Source organism: Eschrichtius robustus, chromosome 3, assembly GCF_028021215.1.
Source record: "Eschrichtius robustus isolate mEscRob2 chromosome 3, mEscRob2.pri, whole genome shotgun sequence".
NCBI lineage: Eukaryota > Metazoa > Chordata > Mammalia > Artiodactyla > Eschrichtiidae > Eschrichtius > Eschrichtius robustus.
Window position 1 is genome coordinate 145,801,927 of NC_090826.1, and position 12,990 is coordinate 145,814,916.

Here is a 12,990-nt window from a genome sequence, read left to right on the forward strand (position 1 = left end):
AAGGGTCAACTAACTAGTAAACAGTGGAGAGAGGATTGGAATCAGGGTAGTCTGGTTCTGGAGCCACTGCTCTAAATAACTACACAATATGGCTTCCCAGTAGTAGTGATGAGTGCATAGATTTTAAGGAAAAATCATTGAAAATGGCTTCTTTTGGAAGATTCCTGAATTTTAACACATTTTAAAACATATGCTTAATTTACAGACTTTTAAACCCCAAACTTTATAAGCAAGAATGACATGACACTTCAGAGGGCAAATATATGTTGAATCCTTCAGTTGTCTGCTCTCAGTCTGCATGATTTCTGGATGTTTATTAAACAGGACAGGGAAGGAAACTTGGGAAAGGAAGGGGATTAGCTACTGTGGATATTCCCTCTGTGTGTATGTGTGTGTGTGTGTGTGTGTGTGTGTGTGTGTGTGTATGTGTGTGTAGCCAGGGAAAAGAAAGAAAAGAATTGGGGAAAGGGAAAAACAGAAGTTTCTCTGGAAATTAAAGAATAGGCCAAGCAACACTGCCGAGAATACAGCCTTTAGACTGACTACCGGTAAACAGTACAGTAAAAATAAGTTAAGAACAAAAATGATTAACGGAAATATTTACTATAATTTACACAAATGTTTATTGAATCAAAAGCTGTAGAGCTTCATCATTAATGTTAACATTCCATCGCCCAAAGATCTTTTTCGTTATTATGGATTTTCAGAATCTGTATAATGATCTTTTCTTTTTCCTTAGGCACTGAAAATGAAGAAGCAGAAAGAGAATATCAAAATGATAATCAAGCAAGTTGGGTCCAACGTATGATAATGGCCTTGGTGAGTGACTCAGCTTTGTTTAATACCAGAGAAGGACGAGCTGGGAAGGTGCACAACTTCATGCTGGGCCTGAATCTCAATACATCCTATCCGATGTCTCCTTTGAGAAACTTTACCACCCAGGAGTCCTTGGAGGAAGATGAATTGGATGCAGCTGTAGCAGGTAAGTACACAAAATGTAATCCATGGACGCTAATTCAGGAGATCTTTCTTCCTTCTCTGGGGAGGAGCATTTTAATTATTAATAGTAATTAATTTACAATCAAATTTTAAAACATGCATTTAATGTATGAAGGGCTCTGAGTTGTTTTTTTGGAAGAAAACATACATTGGGCAGGAAGTGGCATCGTCATGTCAGCATAAACAGTTTTCATTGAAATATTGAGGGGGACTTTGCTCCTCTCTATATTGGTCAAGGTTCACTCACAACAAACAGGAAACCCTCTCCCTTGTTTAAGCAAAAGAGGTTTAAAGTAGGTGCTTACAAAATTGTTCCAGGGCTTGGAGGAGCAAGCTCCAGGCTGAGCATCTCGGAATGACTCCAAAAACACTTCAGGATCACCCCCACAAACGCTCCCCACAACGGTGCTTGGCAGTAGAAATAGCAGAAACATAGCCTCTGTCTCATTTCCTCCTTCAAATCTCACGTGGGTGTTTCTCCTTGGCAGAGGATAGGTCTCAGCAGATCCAGAGCTGGGAGGGAATCTGGTACACGTGGTCCTCAGCGTATGTCTCCAGTGCAGAGCAGTAATGTGTGCCCCCTAGGGGTGTGAGTGGAGTTGAGTTTGCCCATCTGCAGTGTCCCTCAGGCTACTGAATCTGTCCTTCCAGTTCTCTGAAAGGTTAGGTAACTTTCTTAAGGCCACTTAAGAACCTCATAAGAACCCACTCACTTTCAGGTTTGTCACTTAACCAAACTCCAAAGAATACTTGCCTTGATTCTTCGGTTCCATGCATGTTCCAAATTAAAAGGTAAATTTGTCTTGGTGACTAATCACTACATAATTATCTTTCTTATAATGCTCCTGGCATCTTACATTTTTTCTACTTCTTCATACCATCTTTTTCCCCTTAACTGCCCAAATGTCATTTCTCAATCATTTCTGCCTAAGAACACTGACAGGAAGCTATGAGAATGTAAATGGAAATTTTTCCAAAAAACTTTCTACTACTGTTTAAGGATTCTACCTATAAAAATTAGACATGGCTTTAGATCTTATTATTGTTTAGGTAATGCTGTTTCTGTTTGTTGCTTGAGCTTAAGGGAAATTGCAGAAGCAAAAGTTACCCCTGTTTTTTAAACAAGAGGAGTAGAAACTCACTATATTTTGCATTATGTTTGTGGCATCAAAGTCTAGGACATGATTATATACCTTCAATGCAAACCCTTTCACATGAACTATAATAAAAGTCTATTTGTGATAAAGTCAGTGTCTCTTTTTAAATTCATCCAAAATAAAAACACTTGACCATACAATCAGTGATGTTATTTTTTTGTGTGTTACTTATGATTTAACTTATTGCTATTACAATACCAATTAAATGTATCTTCTTTAGAAACAGGCTTTATGGATGAATTATGATGGGCTTAAACAAACAAACAAACCAACAAAAAAACTCAGCCTCATAGAGCATTTAGGACTAGAAAGAATCATTAGTTATTTTACTCCATAGAAAACGAAGATCAAAGAAGATAGCATCATGTTTACCTAGAATTGCTCAGCTGAGCTAGAATTGGGACACTTGAACAGACTTCTTGACATTGCTCAGAAGCCTTTCCCTCACGCTCACTCTCTTCCTCATAGCCCTTGGTTTTATTAGTCATCGTCTTGCTGATGTAAAAATGGAAGTTTCCTTGTGTGTACTTATTACGTCTGTTTTATGTTATTACTTTAATCACAATACCAAGCATAGCTCCTTCTGTGGTTTGCACAGCACAAGTCCTGCACTCGACATTTTAACAGCTTCCTGGTGGTTTTGCAATAGTTTATGTAGATTTGGAAGTGTTAGCGTTGCTCGGAAAAATCCAGTGCTCAGTTAAATTTGAATTTCAATTTATATATATATATATATATATATATATATAGAGAGAGAGAGAGAGAGAGAGAGAGAGAGAGAGAATATAAGTATGCCCCTTATAACATTTGGGACATCCTTGTATAAAAATTGTTTGCTGTTTATCTGAAATTTAAACTTAACTGGGCATCCTACGTTTTTATTAGATATATTTGGTACCCTTAGGAAGCCTGCCTCTTTCATTATTCTCACCATATATCAGATTGTTCTTCATTTTCATCTTTCTTCTTTCCTTTGTTCGTTCTTGCATTGCCACAGTATTTACAGAGCTCCTTCAGTGTGCGTGGCACTAGGGATCCAGCTGTCAACAAGACATGCAGTCCTTGCCCTCATGAAGATTAAAATCATTTCATGACCCTTCCTTGAAAATTTGATTCTTGGAGGGACTTATATACTTTATTTAACAATGATAGAAAAGTACAGTAAAACTAAAAGCCAGCAACCCTGATCCTGATGCGATTGTAGGTCCGCGAGGATGCATGATCTTCATTTGCCGTCCCTCTAGTGCTTGGAGGATAATAGTTGTGCATCACCTTATCTGACTTCTTTATTCGGTGCCTTTTGAAAAAAGAGTCAGGGACAGTTTTCATAAAATGACATGAAGAGATAGAAAATATTAATCATCCTAAAATATGATATTACACAGGTTGAATATTTCTTTTGTTGAGATATATTGAAATGTTCTAACCTAAAATTGTTTTAGATTAATGAGCTTCAGAAGGAACTTTAAATATTATTTCTCAGTGTGTATCTCATTAAATTACACTTCAGTCACTTTATTTATGATTGAAAAAATGTATACAGCATGTTGACTTTAGTCAAAAATCCAGTTCAGTGAGTGACAAGTTCATTCAAGTTTGTTGCTTATGAACCAACATTGCTAAAAATGACTGCATTTTAGACTGAATATACTGAATTGATTAGTGCTTTTTCAGACAAAGCCCTTACCAAAATAGACCCTTTTTATCTCCCTCTGGTTATTTCCAAATTTTAGAATAAAACTATATGTTTGAAATGAAAAGTTAAAAGGTTTATCATAAAATATTATCAACGTTGTTCATAAAATCGTCATTAAAACTTTTATTTATTATACAGTTAAACTACCACAATTAAAACATTAATTTAGGTTATTTCTCTTTTATTTTTAGAGATTTTTAAAAATCTTATCTAGTATTATGTTGGGAAAAATCTTACATTTAGTTCACTATTTTGTTTATATGGATTTTGTTTATACAGATTAAAATTCGAGCATTTAGAATAATCTCTCAACTTAAAATGAGAAAAAGTTAGTGTATTACTTTTGTGCCTATTGCTTCACCTTGCAGACCATCTTTTGAAAACAAGAGAAATAAGATGAAAAAATTCCCCTCATTTGTTTACTTCAAAATAGTTGTATACCTGTGGAAACTAATTTTAGAGAAGCTGCTCACTAGTTACATGACTTCTTTCCTGTTTACTTTTGTGTTTATATTATTTATTGTGACATACACCATCTGGAATAAGAAATCAAGACATGAGTTCATTTAGGACAGAGTTCAAAACACAAACATCCAAATATTTGTACATTATAAATTGAATCTGTGTGATGTATTTGTAAAACAACCACTGTAAAATTCCACAGCTGAACTGTTAAGGAAATGGTTCATAATTATAAAACAGAGATTGTTTCCGTACCTATCAAAGAACCTGATTAACTCATTCACAGGTTGAGAAACCATGTAAACTTTAATTTACAGGAGGATGTTCTTTCATAGGGGCATTCATCAAACTTTCTATGACGTTTTAGTAGATATTAATAAATAGGGTTCAAGTTCAAATAAATTTGGAAAAACTAACAACTCCATCCCCCTCTTCACAATGCCATGGGATACCCTAATGAGTTTGAGAAATCCTACTTAAAGATGCCTCAAGTATAGTACTTTAAAAGCAGCTTCACTTGCATTTGAATCCCAACTGTGTCATTTATTAGCTGGACAGTCCTGAGCCATTACTTAGCGTAACCTCTGCTAACAACGATAGAAAAGTAGAATGAAACTAAAAACCAACAACCTGATCCTGATGGAACCATAGGTTAGTGAGGAAGCAACAATCTTCATTGTTTACTCCAATGGTTAACTTATAAAACAGAAACAATTGTTACCTATCTTATAGAGTTATTGTCAGTATTAAGTGGCATCTCCACTAAAAAGTAGTATTAGTCCAAGGCATAGTAAGGAAAATAGGGAGCATGCATTATAATTTGTTATTATTTTAAGTTGTTGAATCTCGTGTTTCTCAAACCTATTTGATCATGGAACTCTTAATTTGTATATAGAATATCTGTTAATATCTTGCAAAACTATTTTTTTTTTTACAACACAATTAAGAAACATTACTTTCTGTCAGTTTATATGGAAGGTTGGAACCATGGTGTTTAGCTACATGCCAGGGCTGGGAATTGGTCCACATGATGATTTTTCTCTCAAATGTAATCTTGGATTTAAAACAGGAAAAAGGAGACTATCAGCTTCATGATGAGAAGGGGGAACTCAAACAGAATAGGAGAGAAATAGTCTGTTTCTGGTTAATCTTTTAGCTAAAATTTAAAGCATCAGTTTATAAAGCCAGAGAAAAATATTTGTGAATTATTATTGTACTTTATTATTTTAGGGAAAATCATGTCATTGTAAAAAAGATTCCCATTAATGTGTTTTTAATTTTTTATTCTTAATTGTGATAAAAAACACATATCAATGTGGTTTTCATGATTGATAGATGCATGTGTAGATTGCCTCTATACATTGTACTTATTGCTTTTTTTTTAAGATTTTTTTTTTTGATGGACCATTTTTTTAAAGTCTGTATTGAATTTGTTACAACACTGCTTCTGTTCTATGTTTTGGTTTTTTGGCTGTGAGGCATATGGGATCTTAGCTCCCCTACCAGGGATCGAACCTGCACCCCCTGCATTGGAAGGCAAAGTCTTAACCACTGGACCACCAGGGAAATCCCCAGTTATTGTTTTTTAAATTACCCATTTCAAAACCTTTTAGTCTTATGGCTGTGCCACTTTCTGAAGTAACAGTGTGACACTGTGTGTAGGGTTTAGACTTCCTGGACCTGGCTTGGAACCTTGACTCTCACAGTGTGAAACTGAACCTCTTAGGGCCTCATTTCCTTATCTTTAAAATGATACCAATAATACCTCTTTTGTCTTCTAAGGAGTTTTCTAAGGATGATAAATCTTACCTATGAAATTTCTAATAGGTTATAGATACTCAAAATAAAGCTGCTTTTAGGAGAAATAAAAGTACCCAAATATAAATTTCTAGCTTATTAGTAAAATGTTTTAAAACTAATATAAGATAAAGACTCATAATTCTTCACCTTTTTAAAAAGTTCACATATGTAATTTGTAAACAATAAAAATTTCAGAGGAATAGATGTTACAGTTGGGTTTGATAATATATATATATATAATATATATATTTCAATTTTACAATTCTTAAGTTTCAGGTTCTGTGATAGATATTTAGAATTCTGGCTGGTGGCAAAGTACATTGTCACTACATAGATACTTGATAAGAAAATAACATTAACCTGAAGATAATTATTTGAAGAATGGTATCTCTGCTCTCTCTTTTTTGGCCTAGGCATTCACCCTGGACATAGCAAGACTTTTTTTTTCTTTTTTAACTTGACCTGCCTTTTCATTCAGTTACATGACCTTATTCTTGTCTAACACCCCCGTCCCCCATTGTTTCTTGGTTTTCTTTTTTAGCATATGTGTTTTTCGTCTAAGACCGTTTTTCACACCTTCCTACTTTCCTTCAGTACACATCACCTCAGATGTAAACTCTTTTCCACTTTATTTACAAACATCACTAGTAAATGTTTCTAACATTCATTTGTTATTCAGTATTTGAGAGATGAGAAATTTTTTATAGATATGAGAGAAGAAAACAATGACTGTTAACTGTAGAAACTTGTAAGGCTATTAATGTTTTCTTAAGCAACTAAACCAAAGTCTAATTGAGAACTGTTTCAATTCACATTGAATAAGTGTTCTGGCTAATTGTCTCATTGGTGTTTTAGTTTCAGCTTCTAGTGATGATGAGGACTATAGATTTTAATCAGACATTAAGAATTTAAAGATTTACTTTCCTCTTTGATCTCTTGCTCTTACAATGTAGTGATAAAATCGACTGTGAGAGAATTATAATCAGCATCATTCTTATTTCGAAATATATAGAGGGAATTAACATGTGATGGGTTTCTACCATGTACTGAACATTTTCCTGGGTAATAGGTATTAACTGCATTTTATAAGTGATTGTATAAACACAGATTGCTCTGATCCTCTGGTTTTTGTTGTTTCCTCTATGAAAATGCTCACCAGTGGAATTTAAAATCTTGCTCAGAGGTCATAATGCATGTCTAGCATGAGCACCTTCACTCTATCCTACTGTAGTAAACCTCCCTCTTGAGCTTTGCTGCCCTTCTTTCTAACAGAACAAGTGGGAACAAGTGTGAGGGCAAGGGGACAGAACAAAATAATTGCATGTCATTTCATTCAGCTCAAATCAATTTAATTCTGATCACATTTCTTTCTCCTAGGGAGAGGATTAGGAGCACCACACATAAATGTGAACAGCAACATGTTATCAATATTATTTGTTCATAAAACTAATGATCTCTAGGCCCTGCTTTCCTTCAGATCCCTTGCCATCTCATCCTACTCTCCTCTTAAGTTGTAGCCACACTGTACTTCCTCAAACATACCACTCCTTACTCTGCCTTGGGGCCTTTGCTCTAGTTCTTCACTCTCCCTGGAAAAAAATACCACACCCTCCAAATCCTTAGATGGCCAATTCTCTCTTGTGAATCTGGTCTCAAAGTCTTCTCAGAGAGGTCTCTCCTGACTACCTACCTGAAGTTCCTCCTTATCCTATTACCCTCTATTATTTCCTTCATTGCATTTATCACTGCCTGAACCATCTTTTAATATATTTGTTTACTGATCTACCAGCAGTGTGCTCTATTGGAGAAGAGTTTGCATCTCTCCTGTTCAGCACCTGGAGTAGTGCCTGAAGAGTAGCAGACAATACATGTTTGCTGAATGTGTCAGCTGGATTATTCTCTTAGACTCCCATCACCTAGAGAGGTGCTGTGTGGGATCCCTTCAGACTCTGCCACTCCCAAGTTGTGTCATTTTAGAGATGAATTTAATGTATTTCATCCTCCATTTATAGATATCCTCTATCTCACGTCTGTTCTAAGACTTAAGCAAGATAATGCATGAGGAAATGTTTTTAAACACTAAAGATCTATGTAACGTGAAGTAATGCTACAACAGGGATCATGGTGCACAGAGTAGAGTTACTACTAGGGCCTGAGCCTTGCTTACACTTTCCGTGTATCATCCCACTTAATCCTCACAGCAACCTTGTTGATAGAATCTTTTATTCTGATATTACAGATGAAGAAACCAAAAGTCTCCAAGCCCTGAGGGCCTAACCATAGGGAATTCTTCTCACACATTTACATAACAAATAGTTTTAATATTCTAAATAATGTTAAATGATTGTTTAATTCATTCTTTTCTTTTCTATCCTTTTTAAAGATCCTGATGAATTTGAGCAGATATATGAGCCTCTGGATGTCAAAAGGAAAAAGATTCATGTGGTGGACAGTGGCCTCACATTTAACCTGCCATACCCCTTGATCCTGAGACCTCAGAGAGGAGTTGATCTCATCATCTCCTTTGACTTTTCTGCAAGGCCAAGTGACTCCAGTCCTCCGTTCAAGGTAAGGACTTTCTTATCCCTTTAGCCTATTTTCTACATTATTTTCAGTAATATTTCCAAAACACAGATGTGGTTCAGTCACTTCCCTACTTAAAAAAACTTTTAAATGACTTCCCATGACCCTTGTTCAAGTTCATAGTCCTGAGCAGGACAAGAATGATGCAATATATCTAAAGTTCATGAAGCAAATTAGGCTGAAATTTGGGAGTTAGCAGGTAAAAGATAAGTAAAACGATGCACGGGGAGTGTATACTATGAGAAGAGAAGAGGACGTAAAATAGTATCTTGATGATTCAACAATAATATCAGGGGAAAAGGACACAAACCAAGGAAATGTGCAGTGTTATAAAACCAAGTCAAGATATTTAACAACAGGAAGTCTTTGGTGAAAAGCAGTTTCAATAGGGTTGAGAGGGCAGAAGTCATACTGCAGTGATTGGAGGGTTAAGTGGAAGTTAAGAAAATGGAGACAATTCTATAAACTGTTCAAGGAAGAAGGAGATGGGCTATATCTGCACGAGGATGTGGAGAATAAGAAAATTGTGTGTGTGGAGGGGTGTGTCGGAGGTACTCGAGTGTGTTTAAATGTTTCGATGGTTAGGACTCATGAATGAAGAAATGTTATTGGAGAATGGAGAGATGACATACATGATAGAGTTACACCCCTGGGAAGGCTACAGGGGTACGGAGTGGAAGGAAGATACAAAAATACAGGTGGAGAGGAGTCTGGAAATGTCTGTATTGGGCAAGAGAGAAGGGGGGAAATTATGGCTATGGATGGAGTTTAGCTGTTAGGCACTGAGAAGGGAAGATGGGAAAGTACTCACTTGATAACTTCTAACTTTTAGAGGAATTAGGAGTCAGCATTATCTTTTGAGGGTGAGAGAATGGAGGAAGTGGAGCCAGGGTATGATGATAGTAAAAGTCTGCCTATATGAAGAAACGAGGAAAAGTTCTGACTAGGGCAATGTAGAACAATTGCTGGGCAGCACTCAAGTGAGACCACGAATGTTATTTGTTCCTTTTGCCTCAAACTTTCTTTAGATGCAGCTCAAATGTTACCTTTCTTGACCTCCACAGGTATAGTTTTAGTACAAAGGACTTAGTAAATTCATCTAACAGCGATTTTCATGTTCTACTCTCCATATTTGTTTACATCATATTGCTTCCACTGTCTGTGAACTCCTTGGGAACTAGAACACTCATTTTGTGTGTGTGTGTGTGTGTGTGTGTGTGTGTGTGTGTGTGTATGTTAATCATTTGGTTCTAATTGCTTTATAAGTGCTAGCCCAAATTATGAGTATGTAGGACACTTTTTGTGGGTGAATGAATGAAATGCTATAATAGATATGAAGTTATTATTCCAATTTCATAGATTAAGAAATGGAAACTCACAGAAATTAAGTGAAATAGTTCATGATCTCCCAACCAGGAAGAGTCAGTGATAATCCAGGTCTCAGACATCTGTTTTCCTTTATATTGTACATGATTAAACTGTTTGCAAGACTAATAATGGTTATAATAACGCTTTAATATATATATAAACCTCATATTTTATTTTATTTCTATGTTTGTTTGTTTTTTTTTAATTTTTGGCCATGCCGCAGGGCATGTGGGATCTTAGTTCCCCGACCAGTGATCGAACCCACGCTCCCTGCAGTGGAAGCGCAGAGTCTTAACCACTGAATCGCTAGGGGAAGTCCCCTAAACCTCATATTTTAAAAGTGCTTTCATATTTTACCTTTTTTGAGGCAGTCAGTGGTATTCAGACAAAGAAACAAGGATTGATGAGATAAGAAATCTCATCACATCAACAAATTAAATAAGATAATGGGTGAAAAGAGCATAGCTCAGGATCTGGCTAGGAAAGTGCTAGTTAAGAAGTAGTCAAGTTGGACCAAATTCTAAGGCTCCAGAATGAAAATGTAATGTTCTTCTCCTTTCACTAGCTGCCTCCTTTGTACACACTGTGTGTGTACTTTTCCCTGCACTGTGTGCTATGTGCTGTGCACAGCAGTTAATGATAAACATAGTTCTTTTTTTTTTCATAACTATGTAATATCTTTGTTTACTTTTTAAATTTATTTTTATTTATTTATTTTATTTTTGGCTACGTTGGGTCTTCTTTGTTGCGCGCAGGCTTTCTCTAGTTGCGGCGAGCGGGGGCTACTCTTCATTGCGGTGCGTGGCCTTCTCATTTCAGTGGCTTCTCTTGTTGCAGAGCACAGGCTCTAGGTGCGCGGTCATCAGTAGTTGTGGCACGAGGGCTCAGTAGTTGTGGCTTGCAGGCTCTAGAGCGCAGGCTCAGTAGTTGTGGTGCATGGGCTTAGTTGCTCCGCAGCATGTGGGATCTTCCCGGACCAGGTCTCGAACCTGTTTCCCCTGCATTGGCAGGCGGATTCTTAACCACCGAGCCACCAAGGAAGCCCAAAATATGGTTCTTGATCTTGATAAAATTTTAGCTTTTGGTGGGGGCGAAGACTTTTATACACAAAGTCATTTGGAAGGAAGTTAAGTAACTTATTGTTAAATAGTTACTTGGGTTTATATAACTAGGTGTATTATAGGAGATCCATACGAAAATAGATTGGTGTGTCCTGGAGTAGATGAACAGGGAAATAAATGAAATAGGATGAAAGTGGCACAGAAATGGCAATGAGCACATCTGAGGAGTGATCTGATTAGAGTGATAGATATTACACTCCCGTTAGGAGTTTACGGTTGGATGATAGCAAACAGAGAATCAGTGAAGCGTTTCCAGCAGACAAATGACTTTATGAAATTGGAATTTTAGCATGATTAATCTGGCAATGGAGAGTAGGATGAATTGGAGGATGGAGAACAAAAGATTAAAATTAAGAGAGATTTACTGTAATGCAAGCATAGGACAGTGAAGTACTGAACCAGGACAGGTGACTGTGAAAACCAAGAGCAGGATTTGATGACCCATGAGCAGCAATGGCAGGTTAGTTTCAATGGATGATGCTACCATGATAGTTTAGAAGCTCATTCTGGTGGTAAGAGAAGCTGATTATTCATTTCACCAATGGGAGTGTAAAATGTCAAAGCCATCATTTTAGATATGAATCAAAGCTCCACTACATTAATGAACTGATACTGGAAGAAGGTTTTAGAATATTACTTTCTACCTCTAAAAAGAACCATTGTACTTTGTCTAGTTTTTAAACATACTTTGATTCACTATTTCCAATTAAGAAGAATACTTGTAAAAAATTTGGAAATTTGGAATATACATCAAGTGCTTCTGCTATTCATAGACAATGGCTACTGATATTTTGGTTTTTCCTTTTTTTCTCTCTTCACTGTGTGCGTGCGTGCATGTGTGTGTGTTTATTAACACTAGGGTCATATATTTTTGCTTCTTTCTACCTAAAGTTACATTGTGAGCATTTTACTATGCCATTAAATATTTTAAAAAACATAATTTTAAGCACAGCATGGTATCTTTATATGTGGGTATGCATGAATTTATTTAACAATGCTCTCTTTTCACCTTTTAGGTTATTGCTATCTTGTCACCTTTTTCCTCTAATGATCATCCTTGTGCATGAATCTTTAATCACACTTTTTATTATTTCTTTAGTTGGCTTCTTAGATATGCATTAGTTAAGATTTTTAATAAGTATTTCCAGATCACTTTCTAAAAAAGCTGCACCGTTTTACATTACTATATTAGATTGTACATGCAAGCCCTTGTTTTACACAGCTTTGCTGGCATGAAAAAAATATTACAGCTGTGCATGCTAATAGATGTGCTTTAGAATTATTTTGTCATCCTACCCCTTACATCCTACCCCTCTTCCTCATATGTGAATATATACTTTAACTATCCTTTAACTATTGGTTAAATTGGTTATTGGTTAATATATCCTTTAACCAATAACAATTGGTTATTGGTTAATATATCCCTTAACTAACCTTCAACTATCCTTTAGCTATTGGTTTAGTATAGCACAAAGCCTATAATTCTGGAATGAATCAGAGACTTAATATAAAGGAAATTGCAATATATTATATGTAATACATTTTTTCCTCCAAAAATGAACTTCAGGAAATTCAAAGTGAACAAAATGAACTTTTCAGGCTCATTTGGAATACTGAAAATGATTTTTTAAACTTATGAGTGTTGTTATATAGAGTGTCATTATAATAATATGCATTTCAATATGGATCTAAAAGATTACTCAAATATAGTTTTTAAATTAATAAAAATATACTATTAATGCTAAAGTAGAATAGTTATTTTAGGTATAATATTGTAAGGTTTAAAAATTGAATCTACATCAAA

General features: G+C 35.7%; 1 protein-coding gene across 3 annotated transcripts in view; it reads left to right on the plus strand.

Annotated features, from left to right (window-relative positions):
• Window positions 1–12,990, plus strand: part of PLA2G4A (phospholipase A2 group IVA) — a 157,630-nt gene that overhangs the window by 126,467 nt on the left and 18,173 nt on the right. For all 3 annotated transcript variants that reach the window (XM_068541431.1, XM_068541432.1, XM_068541433.1), the window contains exons 14-15: window positions 740–982; window positions 8,498–8,682. In XM_068541431.1, coding sequence (XP_068397532.1) covers window positions 740–982; window positions 8,498–8,682 — 428 coding nt within the window. The remainder of the gene's footprint in view (window positions 1–739; window positions 983–8,497; window positions 8,683–12,990) is intronic.